A 22,017-nucleotide genomic window follows, 5' to 3' on the forward strand; every position below is an offset into this window, starting at 1 on the left:
CGCTTGAAGGGTTAATTGATCTGTAAGTGTGACACGGGTCGTTTGGGTGATGTGGTACTGTGCTGCGGGTGACTTAGGTGATCTGTAAATATCCCGCGGATCACTTAACGTATTAAATGTTCCGTGAATAAATGCTGTGGACCACGCAAGTGATCCCGAACTTTTCCGCGGGCCATTTAAGTGGTATGGAAATGTGCCGCAGGTCACTTAAGTGATCTGGGAATCTGCCGCGAATAACTTACGGGATTAAATGTGCCTTAAGTAAGTACCATGGGCCACGCAAGTGATCTGGAACTTTTCCACGGGTCATTTAAGTGATCTGTAAATGCATCGCGGGTCACTTAAGCGCTCTAGACTGTGTCACATGTCACTCGAGTTACGCTGTAAATATGTCGCGGGTCACTTCAGTGATACTCTAAATAGGGCGTGGGTCACTCAAGTCATCTATAAATATGCCGCGGATCGTGTGTCTGATGGGAATGTGCCGCGTGCCACTCAAGAGATCTGGAATCGTATTGCGGGTCTCTTAAGCAGTGCCGTCTTAACGCATGGGCCCACCCGGGCATGGTCCGGGGGCCTCAAGAGAAGAGGGGCTCCACAAGAATGAGATCTGGTTGAAATTTTCTAGAATTGACCAGATGGGGCCTCAGAAAAATCACTTGGCCCCGGGGGCCCGTGATGCTCTTAAGACGGCCCTGCTCTTGAGTTACCTGAAAATGTGCCGCGAACCGCTTGAGTGATCTGTAAACATAGTGAGGGTCACTTAAGTGATATGGGAATATGTCATGGGCCAATCAAGTGATGTGTAAATTGCGCCGCGAGTCAATTTAGTCATCCATAAATTTGTTTAGTTCATTTTCACAAAATTAGGATTGACGCCGTGGGCCACATCAAATGGTCCCGAGGGCCACATTTGGCCCGCGGACTATGGGCTGAGCATGTGTGGTATACAAAACAGGGTGCATAGCTAACTCCTCGCATCGCATTTTACTGGTGAACCGTTGGTTTTTTGGCATCGGGAGAGACAGGGCAACAACTTTCTAATTGGAAGTTAGAGGACAGGTGGGACCGTATAAAAATTTGGATTTTTTTTTTTAAATTTTGTGACACACTGTATTTTCACTCTCTAAACTGGTACGGAGTAACTCCTGAACACATCTCGAGCATTTTTCAAACTGAAACCATCCGGTGTGGGGGGGGGGGGGTTCAACGTATGACCCGCGGGGAGCACATTTGCCACTCGGAGCTTTTTTTGTCGTGGCCCGCAGATCATTTTCCAGGTCGGAACGAGCGGCCCACAGGGACACCACTAAACGTTAAGAATTCATAAAAACCGGAAAAATAACCGAAATAAGAAACGGTTTGCAGGGTTAGCATCGCTAGGTCACGGGAATTCCTTTAAGACGGGGGGAAAGACAGCCGTTAGATGGCGCTGACGTACACAAGTCAAAGGAAAGATACGCAAATAACGAACAGAATGCCTCCAAATCGTTTATTAGAGCAGCGTGTATTCCACATGACCACCACCACCACCACTACAGGGGATAACACATTGTAGGCGAGTCACAAATTCAGCAACGGCAGAGTGCAGCAGGTCCACACACACACACACACACATGGTTTACAACGGTGAACTGATTGTAGATTAGGAGCGCAAGTTCTTATAACCGTCTCATTTGCATATTTCCACCGAAGTCGCTCGTATCAGCGCCACCTACCGGCTGTTTTTTACCTATTTTTTTTCCTGTCTTAAAAAATTTCCCGTGACCTAGCGATGCTAACCCTACTAACCAGACATGCACCTTGTCCATATTCCCTTTGTGGAACTTCTAACGAATTGGTACATGTTGGAATGTGTGTGTGCACGTATAGTAGACCTTCCGTGAAGTTTGTTTCTGTGCAATGCTTGTTATGTGCAGTGCTGCCATCTGCAGTCAATTTTTTAAACTGTGAGTTTTTTCTCAACTCATAGTGAATGAAGTGTAATGAATGAATAATGATACTGTTGTTCTCTACGGCGAGACTTTTTAACGGGGGGAGATCGCCTCGCATTTGCGCCTCGAAGTTGGGAACCACAGAAAACCAACTTCAGCCGACCACCGCTGTGGTGACGGTGGGGCTCGAACCCGGGTCGTTCCCGCGATGCGAGTCCGTCACTGTGACCACTCGACCACCACAGCGGCGATATTTGAAGGCTATGAACTGAAAATGCATCTCTAATAAATTCATTGCGACCCATCCTATAAATCGCATAAAAGCCCATGGTCCGTGGACAAAATATGGCCCTGTGGGTTATCTGACGCTGCCTGCCCTCCTCAAACCTAATTTTGTAAAAATGAACTAAGCGCCACATTTACAGATCTCTTAAGTGACCCGTGATACAATTCCAAAACATTTAAGCGACCGAGTGATTTTTGGCGCTGATACAGGTCACTTGAATGACCCGTGGAACATTTAGAAACCACTTAAGTCATTGTCTCTCAATGATAACAAAAATAAATCAACCGGGAATTGGGCTTCGAGAGGTTGAGAACCACTGGCTGAATTAGAACTTACAGGGACACCCTGTACAGTGACGTATCTACCAGGGAGGGGGAGGGGTTAGCGGGCTATAGCCCAGTGCAGTAAGTTCGGGGGGGGGCAGATTTGACGAATGAGTGGCCTAGAAAATTAGTAGAATGAGAGAAAATTAGCGAAATTTGTATAACCTTCAATAACTACCCAGGTGGCAAGGGACCAGGCCAATGAGCGACCAAAAGAGTGACTTAGAGCGTGAGTAAGCATGTGAATGACTAAACGTGTGATCTACAGAGCGAGGGACCAGGTCAGTGAGTGGCCTAGAGCGTATGCAAGTATGTGAGCGACCTAGAGCGTATGCAAGTATGTGACTTACCTAGAGCGTATGCAAGTATGTGACTGACCAAGACAGTGTGCAAGCACGTGAGTGACCGAAAACAGTGTGCAAGCGGGGTCCCGGTCAGTGAGTGATCTAGAGCATGGGCGAATATGTGAGTGATCAAAACAGTGCAAGCACGCGAGTGACTAAAAAAATGTGTAAGCACGTGAATGACTAAAAGAGTGACCCAGAGACAAAGTTGCACTTGCTGGGAGGGGGGGGGGGGGCGAGACCAAGCCGGTTACAACACAGGGTGGCGAATTTAAGAAAACGCAGCCAAGAAAACTAGAACAGAAGGGCAGCAAAATTCGTGTGGCCCACGGGCGGTGAAACGATAAATACGCCTCTATAACTAGAACCCGAAACCACTCCTTGCAATGCGCATGCGCTCCAGAAAAGGAACAAGTACCCGTCTGCGGACAATTAGGACTCAGAAGACATCCTATATATATATATATAGAGAGAGACTTTGAGAGACATCTAGTGTTAGAAAGAGGAACTACAGCACGCAATCAGATATCCGCTGAGGTCATTTCTGTCGCCGCCGTCTTTTGTCCATTCCCTTCGGGCCAAGTGCGTAGACAGGTTGTGAATCAGACGCCGGAAAGATCCAGACTCTGATAACATCAACCCAGACATCTGCTGGTTATAAGAAACAAAAAAAAAACCCTCTCCTCGCGTTTCGATTATATTATAATTCATTTATAATTCGAGATAATTGGGCGGAATGAGCCCTCGATTATCATCCGGTGTGAGTTTGTAGATGCGTCCCTTTTTTGACCCGTCGCGAGCGGACGCGGGCGGATTATCAATGAATCGGTGACGTCCGTCCCCCAAAAAATCATCACGCGTCGCTGAATGAGCGTTTCCATTCGATCATGTGATTGTCGTTATTGTTGTCGGGAATTCGTTTCACTCGACTTTGGCGTCTCGGGCCGTATTGTGGCCCTAGAGGGCCGTTTTGCGTTGGCCCGATGTTCCTTCTTTCGTGTTGTTGCTGGCTGGTGCGACAACACGAAACGGGCACAGTTCTGACAACATGAATACGTTTAGGGCCGCACATATACTCAGAATGCACATTCCGCCATGTAACGATTCGTTAGAAATTCCGAATATGTACGAACAGAGAGGCACATTTATGGTGCTGCCACCTGCGGGCTACGCGAATTTTGCTGCCCTTCTCCCGTGTTAGTCTGATTTTCTTGACTACACTTTCCACGAATTCGCCACCCTGTGCTATAACCCGCTTAGCTTCCCTCCCCCCACTCGTGAAAGTATACCTGGGTCACTCTTTTAGTCATTCACATGCTTGCACACTGTTTTGATCACTCAGGCCCTACGTGCACAAGATCGATCTGGTCTGACCCAGGTCCCTCTCTCTGTAGATCACTCGTTTGGTCATTCACGTGCTTGTTCATGCGCTGTAGGTCATCCTTTTGGTCAGTCACATGCTTGCTCACTGTTTTGATCACTCACATGCTTGCTCACTGTTTTGATCACTCACGTGCTTGCACACTGTTTTGATCACTCACATGCTTGCACACTGTTTTGATCACTCACTGTTTTGATCACTCACATGCTTGCACACTGGTTTGACCACTCAGGCCCTACTTGCATACGCTCGATCTGGTCTGACCCAGGTCCCTCTCTCTGTAGATCACTCGTTTGGTCATTCACGTGCTTGTTCATGCGCTGTAGGTCATCCTTTTGGTCAGTCACATGCTTGCTCACTGTTTTGATCACTCACATTTTTGATCACTCGCTGTTTTGATTACTCACATGCTTGAACCCTGTTTTGATCACTCGCATGCTTGCACACTGTTTTGATCACTCACGTGCTTGCACACTGTTTTGATCACTCACATGCTTGCACACTGTTTTGACCACTCAGGCCCTATGTGCACAAGATCGATCTGGTCTGACCCAGGTCCCTCTCTCTGTAGATCACTCGTTTGGTCATTCACGTGCTTGTTCATGCGCTGTAGGTCACCCTTTTGGTCACTCACATGCTTGCACACTGTTTTGACCACTCACGTGCTTGCACACTGTTTTGATCACTCACGTGCTTGCACACTGTTTTGATCACTCACGTGCTTGCACACTGTTTTGATCACTCACGTGCTTGCACACTGTTTTGACCACTCAGGCCCTATATGCACAAGATCGATCTGGTCTGACCCAGATCCCTCTCTCTGTAGATCACTCGTTTGGTCATTCACGTGCTTGTTCATGCGCTGTAGGTCACCCTTTTGGTCACTCACATGCTTGGAAACTGTCTCTGTCACTCACATACTTGCACACGCTTTAGGCCCGGTCTGACCTAGGTCTTTTGCCTGTAGGTCACTCGTTTGGTCATTCACATGCTTGCTCACGCTCTTTAGGTCACTCTTTTTTGGTCGCGCACTCTTTTTTGTCATTGGTCCGAGATTATTATTTTTTTGTGCAATTCTCAAATTATTTTTCTTCCATAATTTTGAATATAATTTTCATTAATTATCAATTTTTATTTATTTCGAAAATATTTTTTTCCAATAATTCTGAAATCGTTTTTTTCTCCATAACTGTGGAATTATCCTATAATTCTAGAATTATTTTTTCATTTTTTTAACCAATTTTTATGAATTATGGGAAATTTTTCCCTAATTCTGAAAGAAAAATTCTCAGACGAAAAAAATAAATTAAGATTAATTCATAACGATAAAAAAATAGTTTCCAATTTGACGAAAACTCGTAAGCAATGAAAAAATAATTTCAAAATGTTTGATAGTTTCATAATTAATGAAAAAATAATTTCCGAATTGATGCAAGTTCATAACTAATGAAAAATAGTTTCAAAATCGATGTTCATAATTAATGAAAAAAAAGTTTCGAAATTAATGAAAAAAAAAATAGTTTCGAAAATGATGAAAATTCATTATCAATGAAAAAATAGTTTCAAAATTGATGAAGAAAATATTTTCGAAATTAATGAAAAAAATAGTTTCGAAATTAATGAAAAAAATAGTTTCGAAATTAATAAAAAAAATATTTTCGAAATTAATGAAAAAAATATTTTCGAAATTAATGAAAAAAAATATTTTCGAAATTAATGAAAAAAATATTTTCGAAATTAATGAAAAAAAATAGTTTCGAAATTAATGAAAAAATATTTTCGAAATTAATGAAAAAAATAGTTTCGAAATTGATGAAAAAAATAGTTTCGAAATTAATAAAAAAATATTTTCGAAATTAATAAAAAAATATTTTCGAAATTAATGAAAAAAATAGTTTCGAAATTGATGAAAAAAATAGTTTCGAAATTAATGAAAAAAATAGTTTCGAAATTAATGAAAAAAGTAATTTCCAAATTAATGAAAAAATATTTTCGAAATTGATGAAAATTGATAACTGATGAAAAAATAGTTTCGAATTTGACGAAAACTCATAAAGCAATGAAAAATAATTTCGAAGTTTTTGGCAGTTTATGGAAAAAACAGTTTCGGAATTGATGGAAGTTCATAATTAATGAGACCGCTGAGCGGAACGGTGGCCAACATCATTCGTCGGAAGATCACGTGACTCGGTGAAAACAAACACAATCCCCCGTTATTTCCTCATGGTATCCACAGGAATTTAAAACAATAAATGAAAGAAATGAATAATTTAATCTTTTTTTCATCATATATTAGATGAGTTCCCACAATACTTTTTTTTAATCTTTAAAACCCAGTACTTACTGTACTTACTGTACCGAACTGTACATTTCTATGGGAAAACGAACTTTGTTTTCACCGAGTCACGTGATTTCCTTGCATTCGAGGTCGCGGCTGCTGGATGCTCCTCCCTCCAGTAATATAAGCTCGATGTTCAAATACAACGCCACAACAGGCAAACTGCCCAACGATGTGACTGACTTAAGAACATCATGGATCCCCGAGCCATTTTTTGGAGGCCCTACCTACTACTGCTACACCACACATGCACCCCCCCCCCCCGCGGGGCCCCCAACGAATCGGTACATGCGGGAATGTGCGTGTACGTGTAGTGAAACCTGACGTGAAGTTTTTTTGTTTCTCTGTAATGCTTGTTATGTGTAGTGCTGCCATCTGCCACCAGTTTTTCTAACTATGAGTGAAGTGTTATGATTGAATGATTTATCGTTGCAGGACTGTTGCTCTCTGTGGCGAGACTTTTTTAACGGGGAGATCGGCTCGCATTTGCGCCTCGAAGTTGGGAACCACAGAAAACCAATTTCAGCCGACCACCATTGTGGGGTTCGAACCCGGATCCTCGCATCGCGAGTCCGTCACTATAACCACTCGACCACCACAGTGGCCATAAAAAAGAACAAAGATCACTTAAGTAACCTGCGACACAGTTCCGATCCGATCACTTGAACGATCTGTGGCAAAATCGATGAAAGTTCACAATCGATGAAAATTAGAATCTTGAATAATATTTATCATATTCAAGTGATCTGGAACAGTGCTGCGAGTCACTTAAGTTAATTATAAGATGAGCTGCGGGCCGCTTCGGTGATTTGGAATCGTGCCGCGGGTAACTGAACTGATCTGTGAGTATGATGCTGGTCGCCCAAGTGATCTGGATACGTGCCACTTAGTTCATTCTTAGAAAATAAAGTTTGAAGTCACGTACCCCACATCAGCTGATTCGAAGGGCCACGGTTTGAGAAACGTATGGGTTGAAGCATTTTTTGCTAAAGTCTATCTGAGATTCACCACCTTCAATTCATAACTCGAAAAGTTCGTAAGTCGGGGATTTTCTGGCTCGTCTAAGGAGCATTCTGGGCCACCAAGAAAAGTGATTTTTCTGAGACCCCGAACCTAGCGATACATGTTTAATTTAGGAAATTTTAACCGGATCCTATTTTCATGACCGCCCCCCCCCCGACGCCAGGGGCCGCACCCGGGGCCTGAAGCCTATGCGTTAAGACGTCACTGCCTGCAACCATCAGCGGAATCCTCGTCGAATACGCGTAGGTACGTAAATTACCAGAGAAAAAAAAACAATAATAAATCGGCACGCTCATTACACACACACACACAAAAAACCCTGATGGTGTTTCTCTCCTAATGGAACAGCCATTTTCTTTTTCAGGGGGCCACCCCCCCTGTCCCGTCCCGTCCCGTTTTTTTTGACTAAGTGTGTGTTCCAACGCGGCTTGTTCCACGAGGTAAAAGACCAGGGCCGCTAATTTTCCCCTTTGTATGCAAATTGAATCCACGCCATTCAAGATGGCGGAGGAAAAAGGGCGGCTTGAAAGTAGCTTGATGGGGGGCACCCCCCCCCCCTTGATGCCTTTATTATGACGAGCGGGCCCGCTTCCTCCCAGTGTTCCGCGCACACACACACACATTAATTTATTCTCCTAACGTCTTCGATGGTGATGTTGTTAAGGGGTAAAATGAGAAGAGGAGCGTAACAATACCGGAACCTTGCGGAACGCCGCCCTCCTTCCCCCCCCCGACCGCCTTCTTCACTTCACTTCTGGGGGGGGGGGGAAGGGGGTACTAGCAGCAGAAAACCCCTTATTAATTTGCTCGCGAGCGAACGAGCGATCCCGAAAAGGTACGAGAAGCTCATTTTCTGCCGCTGTGCCTCCCTCCTCGTCGGGAAGTTAGGAGGGGGCGGTGGTGGAGTTAAGGGGGGGGGCGCCCCTACGCCATTCCATGGCGTAGAATGAAAAATTAATATTAGGATCAACGCCGAGTTTATAATTAAGTCGACAATGATTATCGTCTTCGGGGCTCCCCCTCTAAATGGCCAAATGGCAAACTTTACCGCTCTCTTGCATTTTAATTTAGGGGGGAGCCGGATTTTTAAGCATTTACCGGGGGTTGAAGGTGGGGGGGGGGAGGGAGGGAGGGTTGCTGTTTCGATGGATGGATGGGGGCGCCCGTGGAAAGACGGGCGCCGGGAGTTGAGTTGTTGATTACGAAAATTTAAACTGGAGTTTTCGCGAAAAGTTACTAGGCTAATGCTGAAAATAATTATCTTCCGCACACATTCCAGAGCTGGGCCCCGCAAAGGCTGGAACTTTTTGGCAGGGGTCTGTCTTCAACCTACCTCCCTGCCATTGCGGGCCAAAAGCCCGCGGACCACCAAATCATATTGTTGTGCTTAGAATTGTAAGATGATGACCATGTTTCGCAAGGGCTTCGTGTAATGTACAGTGGCATCTTAATGTTGTATGGGCTCACAGCGGCCACCGGATTATTGAAGATTCTCATCAATTATCGAATTATCATTAACTCTGGAATTATCTTTCTCATTTATTCTGAAATTATCTTTCTCATTTATTCTGAAATTATCTTTCTCATTTATTCTGAAATTATCTTTCTCATTTATTCTGAAATTATCTTTCTCATTTATTCTGAAATTAAAATTATTTTGATTATTTCTGAAATTATCTTCGTTATAGAATTCATTATTTCTGAAATTATCTTCGTTATAGAATTCATTATTTCTGAAATTATTTCTCTCATTTATTTCTGAAATTATTTCTTTCATTTATTTCTGAAATTATTTCCTTCGTTTATTCTGAAATTATAATTTCCATCAATTTTAAAAAAATTATCCTTTTCATAAATTTTGAAAACTATTTTTTTCATAATTTTTTGAACCAATTCTAATTTTTACTCAATTATTACTGAAATTATCTGTTTCCTTGATTCTGAAATTATTTCTTCCCTTTATCATGAAATTATCTTTTTCATAGGCATTGAAATTATCTTCATTTTTTCCTGAAAATATAGCTTCCATTTATTTGAAAATTATTTCTTTCATTTATTCTGCTGTTATCCCTTATCTCAATTCTGAGATTATTTCTTTTATTTATTCTGAAATAATTTCTTCCATTCAATATGAAATAATTTCTTTCATTCAATATGAAATAATTTCTTTCATTCAATATGAAATAATTTCTTTCATTCAATATGAAATAATTTCTTTCATTCAATATGAAATAATTTCTTCCATTCAATATGAAATAATTTCTTTCATTCAATATGAAATAATTTCTTTCATTCAATATGAAATAATTTCTTCCATTCAATATGAAATAATTTCTTTCATTCAATATGAAATAATTTCTTCCATTCAATCCAAAATAATTTCTTTCATTCAATATGAAATAATTTCTTCCATTCAATATGAAATAATTTCTTTCATTCAATATGAAATAATTTCTTCCATTCAATCCGAAATAATTTCTTCCATTCAATATGAAATAATTTCTTTCATTCAATATGAAATAATTTCTTTCATTCAATATGAAATAATTTCTTCCATTCAATATGAAATAATTTCTTTCATTCAATATGAAATAATTTCTTCCATTCAATATGAAATAATTTCTTTCATTCAATATGAAATAATTTCTTTCATTCAATATGAAATAATTTCTTCCATTCAATATGAAATAATTTCTTTCATTCAATATGAAATAATTTCTTCCATTCAATCCAAAATAATTTCTTTCATTCAATATGAAATAATTTCTTCCATTCAATATGAAATAATTTCTTCCATTCAATATGAAATAATTTCTTTCATTCAATATGAAATAATTTCTTCCATTCAATCCGAAATAATTTCTTCCATTCAATTGAAATAATTTCTTTCATTCAATATGAAATAATTTCTTCCATTCAATAGGAAATAATTTCTTTCATTCAATATGAAATAATTTCTTTCATTCAATATGAAATAATTTTTCCATTCAATATGAAATAATTTCTTTCATTCAATATGAAATAATTTCTTTCATTCAATATGAAATAATTTCTTCCATTCAATCCGAAATAATTTCTTTCATTCAATATGAAATAATTTCTTCCATTCAATCCGAAATAATTTCTTCCATTCAATTGAAATAATTTCTTTCATTCAATATGAAATAATTTCTTCCATTCAATATGAAATCATTTCTTTCATTCAATCCGAAATAATTTCTTCCATTCAATCCGAAATAATTTCTTTCATTCAATCCGAAAAAATTCTTTCATTCAATATGAAATAATTTCTTCCATTCAATCCGAAATAATTTCTTTCATTCAATCCGAAATAATTTCTTTCATTCAATATGAAATAATTTCTTCCATTCAATATGAAATAATTTCTTCCATTCAATATGAAATAATTTTTTCCATTCAATCCGAAATAATTCCTTTCATTCAATATGAAATAATTTCTTCCATTCAATATGAAATAATTTCTTCCATTCAATATGAAATAATTTCTTTCATTCAATCCGAAATAATTTCTTTCATTCAATCCGAAATAATTTCTTCCATTCAATCCGAAATAATTTCTTTCATTCAATTTAAAATTATCCTCATCATCAATTTGAAATTATCTTTTGATAATTTTTGGAATTATTTTTTTTACTTGTTCTGAAATGTGATCCTTTTTATTAATATTCTGAAATAATTTTTTCTTCATTTGTTTTCGAATTATTTCTTTCATTTAACTCAAATTTTCGAAGATTCTGTGTGAAATGTCATTATTTTTCCGTTATTTCCCTTTCGACGAATGATATTTTATCACTGAAAATAATTGATAATTTTGACATGCTAATTTTAGCAATTAAACTGACTATTCTGATAGCGGAAGTAATATTTTGCACAACGAAGGCCCTCCAAGTTGTAATTTCAACAATAATAATCGATTCGAATGATTATTTTGACAATAAAAATGTTTTTTATGATAATCAGGGGGACAGAAAATGATAATTTCAACGATAGAAATGGCAATTTCCGTAATAAAAGATAACTTCATCAGAATAAAAATAGAACCGTTTACAATATTACTGGCGGTTTTGACAATAAAATATAAGGTTCCTGCCGTAAGCCGAACGTTTAGCACAAAGAAAATAATAGTTTCAACAATAGAAGTGGTCATTTTCGCAATAAAAGAGGAGAGGCATACCTTCAACAGTAAAAAGGTGTAATTTTCCAATAAAATTCATTCCTTCAACAACAGAAGTGGTAATTTCAACAACAGAAGTGGTAATTTCAACAATAGAAGTGGTAATTTCAACAATAGAAGTGGTAATTTCAACAATAGAAGTGGTAATTTCAACAATAGAAGTGGTCATTTCAACAGTTTAGGTGGTAATATTTTGACAATACTCATTCCTTCAACAACAGAAGTGGTAATTTAAACAATAAAAAAATGGTAATTTCAACAATAAAAATGGTAATTTCAACAATAAAAATGGTAATTTCAACAATAAAAAAAATGGTATTTTCAACAACAAAAGTGCTAACTTTAGCAATAAAACCGTATTTCCAACAGTAAAAGAGGTAATTTCAACAGAAAAAAAGTATTAATTTCAACAGTTAAGGTGGTAATTTTTCAATGAAAAAAACTCATTCCTTCAAAAATAGAAGTGGTAATTTCAACAATAGAAGTGGTCATTTCAACAGTTTAGGTGGTAATATTTTGACAATACTCATTCCTTCAACAACAGAAGTGGTAATTTAAACAATAAAAAAATGGTAATTTCAACAATAAAAATGGTAATTTCAACAATAAAAATGGTAATTTCAACAATAAAAAAAATGGTAATTTCAACAACAAAAGTGCTAACTTTAGCAATAAAACCGTATTTCCAACAGTAAAAGAGGTAATTTCAACAGAAAAAAAGTATTAATTTCAACAGTTAAGGTGGTAATTTTTCAATGAAAAAAACTCATTCCTTCAAAAATAGAAGTGGTAATTTCAACAATAAAAATGATAATTTCAACAATAAAAATGGTAATTTCAACAATAAAAATGGTAATTTCAACAACAAAAATGGCCATTTCAACAACAGAAGTGTTAACTTTAGCAATAAAACCGTAACCGTACCTTCAACAGTAAAAGAGGTAATTTCAACAGAGAACAAATGGTAATTTCAACAGAAGGGATAATTTTCACAGTACAAAAGCTATATCTCCAACAGTAAGAGAAGTAAATTTCAACAGTAAAAGCGGTAGTTTCAACATTAACAATTTTTAATTTCAGCAGTCGAAGTGGTGGTTTTGACAATAAGATAAGACTTTTATGACAAAGAAAGTGATAATAATTTCAACAATAGAAAAGTGAAAGTGGTATTTCCAACAAAAGTGATAATTTCTAGAAGAGATATGAATCCACAAAAGAGAGGTACATCCCAAAAGATTCATCCATTACCAACAATCGAACCCAAGTAACAGCACCAACATGGCGACATCCATACAAATTCCACCTCAGAACAGAAAAAAAAATATATATATATATTCACCCCTAAAATGTCGGAAGTATATTAATGAATCGACTACTTATTATTAACAATGTGTAAAATGTAACAATATTATACGATATGTTATCATTCTACCCCCAACGACAGGGGGCGTTGCTGGTAACTAACCAGGGGTGACAATGAAAACATGAAACGTAAATGGCAGAACGTTTATCAAAAGAGAATCTGTCACACACACATGTGTGTGTCGGGATGTGACAAATTATAGCTCTGTGTCACAAAATAAAAGACACATTGTACGTGTGTCGGAGAGAGAGAGAAACCGTTATGTAAATTAGGTGGGCGTGTCCGAAATTCTGATAACCGCTGTTCGTGCCGCGAGGACATTAATCACGTGACCCAGTGATTATAGAGGGGCGTGTCTCCCGATAAAACTGGTCTCGATACGTCTTCATTGTCACTTTCTGTCGTAAATGGCCGAAGAAATGCTTTCCCCATCGAGTTTAGAGATGTCGCAAGGTGTTGTCTTGGTACAGACATGCTCGACTCGTGGCCCACGGCGGCAAATGTGGCTCTCGGAGTCATCTAATGTGGCCCGTGACATCAAACCTTTTTGCAGAAATGAAATAAGCGGCACATTTCCAGATCACTTATCACGGCATAGTTGCGGCCATCACCAAAGCGGCCAGAGGCATTTTCCCTCCCTCCTACATTTTGCAGCAAGGCCCTTGGGATGGGATTTTGGTGCGCCCCAGGCCATTTTACGGACCCTTCTATAGTGAATTTATAGTGTGAAAAAGAAATGAGGAAAATTGTCCCGGGCCACCGGGTGGAAGCCCTATTAGCCCACTCTTCTGGGGTCATGGCTCGTGGCTCGTTTCCTGATATCTAGTGACCCACGGTGCAGTTTCACAACACATAAGTCACCCGTGGCACATTTTTAAGGGACCTACAGCACAGTTCCATGTTACTCGAGTGACTAGCGGCACATTTCCAGACCACTAAAGCGAACAGCGGAGCATCTTCAGTTCATTTAAGCCACCGACTGCACAGTTCCAGGTTACTCAACCGACCCGCGGTCCATTTCCAGATTACTTGAGTTCACCCGCAGCACAGTTGTAGATCACTCAAGCGTTTCGCGGCACAATTTCGTACCACCTAAGTGACCTGTGATGGCGATGATCCAGATCCACGCTTTCAAACCAATAAAGTGGGTCCCAACTCTCTCAAAGGTTGTGAGAGAGTAGGGTGAGCACACCCTTTTCTTGGTCCCACCATTTTGTTTTTGTCCCACCTCCATAATTCCGAGTCCAAGCGAAGAATGTTGTTGAAAGTTGTCCGAAAGCTAAATGGATTTACTGTCCACCAGAGGGCGTCTCTGACACGGACGGTCACTCTGTCCAAATGAGAAAATATCGAGAATCTTCTACCCTGAGTCCCGCGAGTCCCGTATATTTTAGTGCTTCCACTTTACTAGCATCTTGTCTTTGGTGAACAGAATCGTGGAAAGATTTCGAGAAGCATTTCCTTATTGAAAAGAATGGCGTTTTAAAGAGACCATGTTGTCCCCCCCCCCACGTCCTGGACCCGGACCCCGAGGCTTAGATCTTTTCATGGGGGGGGCCCCTAGGACGATATTTCCCATGGGCTCCTCTAAACCAGGGTTATCCAACGTGAAAACTCGCGTGGAACCCATGATGATTACGAGGCTTATTCTGTGAGGAACGCTTAACAAATTTTGAATACTTATTCAATATACAGGGTGTCCCAAAAGTCCTCATTCACTCTACGGAACAAGAATCCTCACTTGCGGTAGATAAAAAGCGTCTAAAAATATATTTGTGTGTTACACATAACGTGACCATATGACCCATATTTTACGGGACAGGGTTATTTTTCCCATAATATTCTGCTATTTCATCGTTTTAACAAAAATGTTGATTTTGTCAAGCTTGCTAAAGAAAAACTTACTTTAAAATTTTTAAATCGTGAATTTTTGTTATTTGTCGGGACTAAGCATGCAAATTTGTATGAGCAACCGCTTCTAGCCAGGTAGGGAGCCTAAGTAAAACCAATTAGCCCCCGCATGATGCTCTTAAGAGGCCCTGTTCCTAGGATAAAGTAGGAGCGAGTAAATCCTCCCAGGACCAAAGAAGCGTATATGCTCTCGGGGCAAAGGTGGCAACAAAGGATTAGCGACTAAGTATTAGTTCCCATCGCCCTAGAAGAAGCAGCACTTATTTGATCACAGGCCAAAGGAGCAATGACTATATGTGAAAGGGCAAAGAATCAGTGATTATCTGTTCCCAGGGCAAAGAATCATCACCTATATTCTCATATGCATGATATCAGGGAAGGGAGCCTTGGGTATTTGATGCCAAAGACGGGGAAGCATTCGCGAGTATATAATATCGAGGGAGGGGTGGGCAGACCATGGATATATGATTGCTGGGGGGGGGGCGAGTTACTCTGGAATATGTCATCCCAAGGCAAGGAAGCCATGGATGCATGATTCTAAGGGTCCCACGACCATGGCCCCTTAAAAGGGCGGGGCTGAAAGGGCTCTAGCCATGGGGCCCGCGACTATTCTCATCATATTTTACTTTTTCACGCTATAAATTAACTATAAAAGGGCCCGTGAAAGTGTGACCGTTTGGCCCACGTAAGATCCCAGCCTAAGAGTCCTGTTCCAGGTTGTGGGGCCATGGCCACGGCCGCCTAAAGTTCGCCTCCGATGCATAGAACTCGTGTTATAGAAGAGTAACGTAACTATCTCTTCAGGAGCCCATGCATTTAAAATGGGATTTTCTTTTTCTTCTGTCCCAGGTCTGGTTCCAGAACCGTCGAGCCAAATGGCGGAAGAGGGAGAACACAAAGAAGGGACCGGGAAGGCCCGCCCACAACGCACACCCTCAAACCTGCAGCGGGGACCCGATCCCGCCGGAGGAGATCGCCAAGAGGGAGCGAGACCGCAAGGAGAAGAAGCTCAGGAAGCAGGTCGAACGCCAAGCCAGAAGGTTACAACAGTCCAAGACGAAGCCCGGGGTGAATTTGGCCAGTATGACCGAAGCCCTCGCCCAGACACTAGGCTACTTGGGAAAGGTCAACGACAGGGGCAAGGGCCCGAAAGAACTTCTAGGTGCCGAGCTGTTTTCTCTAGTCACCGGACTCGGATTCGACGTCGAGGATGTCATCAGAAAAAGCAAAAGTGAGTAATTCGGTGAGATTTTGCCATTTTTCGCCAAATGAATTAACCCCCCTTTGTGTTGGTGACGACCGTGTCTTAAAACCGTTTTCTTTGTTTCCGTCTAAAGGTGACACGATGGTCGACCTGGACTTCAGGGACGATGACGACGACGACTATGAAGACCAGGAATCAAACCAGAGTGACTTAACGACAGGCAGAGCCGAGCATAAGGACTTGTACGACAACAATCCCGAAGCCACCTCCATTCTTGCCGACAGAGCCAAGAATCCCTTCAGCATCGCCAATATCTTGGCTACGGACCACGAGAGGCGTCGGAACAGCTGCAGTGACTTACCCAGGCGGCTTTTCCCAGTGACCCAGCCGGCTGGGTTCTTCATTACCCAGAGCGCCGCGGCGCCGATCTACAGAAACTGCGGTAGGGGCAGCGTCACGGACAGTCTGAGCAGTTCTCCTCCGACGAGCCCGGATCCGGGCTCTGAAGAACTCAAACACGAATACTCGCCGAGAATGGTGTCGAGTAATGCGTCGCCGTGTTCCTCGCCAATGTCACCAAATCCTGGTTGAATCACACACAAAAAATACGTATACGTATTATCATTATTACTTTCATTCGGGTTTTCGTAATATGAAAAAGCGTTATTTGACATTTTTCAGCCAACAATGATCTCATCTTCCTTTGATACAGAACCTTCAAAAATGCAATAACCACTTGGTGAGATGTAACAATTTTTGCGCCAATTTGGTGGAAAATATTCTTTTTTTTGGCTTGATTATTTAATATTTATTGCATGGCGAAAATTACGATATTTTTCTGTCTACATTCTAGTTTGGAGTCTTTTTAATGCATTATGTACGTTCGTGATTCCCGCTGGCACCCCAGAGTGCCACGAGATAGTTCAAGTGCCCCCCTCCCCCACAAGGGTGGGGCTGACAGGGCTCTAATCCTAGGGCCCGGGACAATTCTCGTCATTTTTTACTTTTTCACGCTATAAATTAACTGTAGAAGGGCCTCCGTAAAATCACCTAGCCTAGGGTCCTGCTCTAAAATGTGGGGATGCCACTAGGTAATCACAATCATATTGAACGCTGTAGTAATGACGCTGTGATTCCAGAGTGTTATAGCGTTTTAAGGAGTCACCGATGTGCCTCGAGATAGAGCAAGTGTACCACGATATGTTTGAAATTCCCAAGGGTGCCGCGTACTTGCAAAGCTTGGGAGAGAATCCCTGATGCATTCACCCTGATGAATCCCTGATTCCTCACATTACTCACACTCACAACAACGCTTGGCCTACGTTGGCGAGCAAAAAGGCAGCCATCGTGAGATGTAAAATTGCTGAAAAACGTGCAGTAACACATAAAGACTAATTTAAACCGAAATAATAGAGTTTTGCGATAACAAAAAACCCGCCAAATTTGGCATGTTTAGAAGCTAAAAGAAGCGGAGAGCGTCACGAAAGGGTTAAAAGTTACGACTAGCTCTAGTGATCAAGTGTAATCGTTTTGCATCTGCGAGAGGAAATCACCAGCCTGGTCTAATTTTACGATATGTCTATTCTTATTAATGTTTGATTATGCTAATTATTGATGCATTATTTGCATGCTTATCATGTCAACATACTCATGTCGATACACATTCAATTTAAAGTAAGTCTGGTTCTGTCATATCCGAGTCTTGATGTGGACTCTGAATACCATACGTATGTATATTGTAAATCGCGTGTGTACATATTTATGACATGTTCATGTGACTTTATACCATGTGTGTGTAAGTCCCAATCAATTTGCTGAAAATAAATCACATTGAAAAAGTCACACATTAATCACTCAATTGAGCCAAAATTCAATTGTTCGCCATATTTGTCTTTCAGTAAAACGCCAAGTAAAGTTTGAAAAGTTCGGAAGCACATACCGAGTCAAAAATGCTTCACTAACTCGTTAAAATGTCCCAAATTTAGCTCGGAAAGGCATTAAGGAGTAAGAAATGCAAAGTTGCGTCTTACAATTTCCCGCGTTATAAGCTCGGAAAGAACATAACAAGTCAGAAATGCATCGCCAAGTCGTTTAATGTTTCGAGTTTAGCTCGAAAGAACTTGAGTAGTGAATGCCCCAAATTTAGCTCGAGCGAACACGAGGAATGAATGTCCCAAATTTAACTCGAAAGAACATGAGGAGGGAATGTCCCAAATTTAGCTCGAGCGAACACGAGGAATGGATGTCCCAAATATAGTTCGAAAGAACGTGAGGAGTGAATGTCCCAAATATAGTTCGAAAGAACGCGAGGAATGGATGTCCCAAAATTAACTCGAAAGAACATGAGGAGTAAATGCCCCAAATATAGTTCGAAAGAACGTGAGGAGTGGATGCCCCAAATTTAGTTCTAGAGAACGCGAGGAGTGAATGTCCCAAATATAGTTCGAAAGAACGCGAGGAATGGATGTCCCAAATTTAACTCGAAAGAACATGAGGAGTGAATGCCACAAATTTGGCTCGAAAGAACGTGAGGAGTGGATGCCCCAAATGTAGTTCCAGAGAACATGAGGAGTAAATGCCACAAATTTGGCTCGAAAGAACGTGAGGAGTGGATGTCCCAAATATAGTTCAAAAGAACGCGAGGAATGAATGTCCAAATTCAGCTCGAAAGAACGTGAGGAGTGAATGCCGCAAATTCAGCTGGAAAGAACAGGAGGAGTCGAAAATGCGAAAATGCGTCCAAGAATGTTCCGAGGTTAGCTCGGAAAGGCATGAGGAGTCAGTAATGCATCGCTTTAGTCGTTGACTGTCCCAATCGGCTCAGAAGAACATACCGACTCGAAAATGCATCGTTGTGTCGTCGAATAAGTTTTCAAATTCAGCTCGAAAGAACACGAGGAGTCAGAAATGCATCACTGTGCTGTCGTAGAATTTCCCGAATTAAACCCGGAAAGGACGTATCAATTTGGAAATGCATCGTCAAGTCGTTTAATGGTTCAAGCTTAGCTCGAAAGAACAGTCCCAAATTTAGCTCGGGTGAGCTTGAGCAATTAGAAATGCATCACTCGGTCGTTGAACGTCCCAATTAGCTCGGAAGGACACACCGACTCGAAAATGCGTCGCTGCGCCGTTGAATGTCCCGGTTTTTAGCTCGGGAAGGCACGAGGAGTCAGAAATGCAACATTGATTGCCCTAGTTAAGCTCGGAAGGACATACGTGGTCAGAGAAATGCATCGCTACGTCGTGGATTGTCCCAAGTTAAGCTCGGAATGGACGTACCAAGTCAGAAATGCATCTTTGAGTGGTTTTATTTATTCAAGTTTAGCTCGAATTGTCCGCGACGATGGCATTGGTGGTCCGCAAGCGGACTATGTGATATAGTGGCAAGTGAATAAAACTATTCACCCATTGTAATTGATATTGGTAATATATTCGTATGGGTTCAAATAGAATTATACATTAATTTCATTAATGTATCATCATACATCATCGAGAAGAATGCGGGAAATTGCGATCTTAAATACGGGATATCACTATATTTTATCCAAAAATTTCAATTTATTGCCATAAATGCAAAATTTGCAAAATGAAGAAAACACGGTAAACTGGGATCTTAAATAAAATAATCCGTAAAATACGGGACATCGCCAATCTTCATCGGAAAGCATTGCCGCCAAAAGTAGGCTCAATCACCGATCGTAATGAAAATTGCGGAAACAACGTTAAATCTGCTGATATAGGGGGTAGGCCGGCCTACCCGAAAGCTTATACAGAGTTGGAAATGCCGCATTAAGTCAAAAAAAAAGATCAAAATATTCGTTTTGTATTTTTAGATTTAGCTGATCAAGAATGCCTTTTTGAGCCATTTAATGCAAAGTAAATGAGTAACGTATTTCTGAGTTCGAGATTATCCGATTATCCAGAAACGTCTTCGCATGTTGTCCAAGTAGGCATACAGAACCAATATCTCATGAGCACCGTGTCCGGAAAATTCACCGATGAACAATTCACCAAAATCAGAACCACGTGAATGATCGAGTGGGCAAGTAAACGAGTGAGTGAATAAATGATCGTGTGGGCAAATGAATGAATGAGCGTAACCGGCCTGTCACTAGAGCTAGCTCGCTCTCACTCACTTACTCCTAAGGTCACTCAGTCAATCATTAGATTGCTCATTTTATCACTCAACCACTGGGTCAACCCTCTGTCACTTATTCACTAGGTCACTCATTATATCACTCACTTGTTCACCAACTATGTTGCTCACTCTGTCACCAACTCAATCACCGGGTCGCGAACTTACTCACTAGGTCACTCATTCTGTCACTCGCTCGCTCACTAGATCCTTCTACAACCGGATCGCTCATCGTGAATGACACCCACTCACTCTGTCACTCGCTCGCTCACTAGATCCTTCTATAACGGGATCAATCATCATGAATGACACCCACTCACTCTGTCACTCGCTTGCTCACTAGATCCTTCTACAACGGGGTCACTCATCATGAATGACAACCACTCACTAGTTTGCTCTCTTACCAACGCTAACCACTCTGTCACTCACTCACTAACTACTGTATCAGTTACTGATTCTGCCGTTCACTCACTCGGTCATTTCTCGCTAACTTATTGGCTCACTGGCTCTCTTGTCGAACTGTTGTCGATGAATTTGCCTAGCGGTGAATCGCACGGCGATGAATTTTTGGTCGGTGAATTTTCCGCAAATCCGTAAGCACGGCAGCAACCACTTTGTCAGCCGAGTCAAGCCCGCATTTTGGCTCCTCCGGTAACGCGCAAAGAGCAGTTAAAGGATGAATTCAGCGCCCCCACCCCTGCGCCCTGGCTTGTGAACCAGACCCACCTGTCTGTAGAACTGCTCGTAAGATGAGCTGCTTTTCGTGCCTTTCAATGACCACCAGGTGCCAGGAATCATCTCTTCACGTAATAGTTCTGCGAGTCCACAGAAAAAAAAAAAAAAAAAAGGTACAATTTCACACACAGAGGACGCCATTAAAGGAAAACAATCGTCGAAGGTGATGACGAGAGAGAGAGAGAGAGGAATAAGCAAAGGGCAATAAAAACCCATAAGTGAATAAGAAGAAAGCTGCTGTGTGATGATGGACCATCAAAACGTATCATCATTCCCGAAGAAGTCGCCGCATCCCACTTTTGTCTTATTACCATGGACCGTATCATTAAGCCTCAAAAGAACCATTGCTTTTCCCATTAGCGAAACTGTGAACGCTTCTTCAAACCGCCATACCTTGTTTGTTTGTTCTCCCCCCCCCCCTTCACAACCTCTATTATACGTATAACGGATGGACTCCTTGGCCTCACTCTCGAACGGCCCCGTTGCACATCCCAGTAATAATAATAAGATAGAGAGAGGAAAAAAAAAAAAATCACCATGGTCTGCTTACGTGTATGTATCATTAGAAAGGCAAATGTTGACATAAGGGATATGATGGCCTGAAAGGCGATGGGAGGGGTTTCCAAGTTGCTCAAGGTGCTATTTTCGTGCCCCTCGTCAGTGATTTTTTTTTCTGAGATGGGAGAAATGGACTTTTAAGTAGGAGCTATAGATCGGGGGCCCTTAAAAAACCATTTTCTTGGGACCCGTGAATCTGCGTTTTCCTTCAGTCTCGTCGATCGGTCGACTGACAGGATATAGTTTTCGACGTTACCTGATGACATGCGAGAGTAAATGGGCCTTGT

The 22,017-nt window shown here is 40.9% G+C and overlaps 1 protein-coding gene across 1 annotated transcript in view; it reads left to right on the top strand.

Moving 5' to 3' along the window:
* The window catches only part of LOC149065024 (uncharacterized), an 83,473-nt gene extending 65,329 nt beyond the window's left edge, over positions 1–18,144 (top strand). The window contains exons 3-4 of the mRNA XM_089254372.1: positions 15,948–16,329; positions 16,436–18,144. Of these exons, the coding sequence (XP_089110498.1) occupies positions 15,948–16,329; positions 16,436–16,893 (840 nt within the window). The 3' untranslated portion in view covers positions 16,894–18,144. The remainder of the gene's footprint in view (positions 1–15,947; positions 16,330–16,435) is intronic.
* Positions 18,145–22,017: the final 3,873 nt, after the last annotated feature.

The sequence above is a fragment of the Pholcus phalangioides genome, unplaced genomic scaffold (assembly GCF_987345545.1).
Source record: "Pholcus phalangioides strain wild (caught in Gottingen) unplaced genomic scaffold, Ppha-v1.0 ptg000041l_1, whole genome shotgun sequence".
Taxonomy (NCBI): domain Eukaryota; kingdom Metazoa; phylum Arthropoda; class Arachnida; order Araneae; family Pholcidae; genus Pholcus; species Pholcus phalangioides.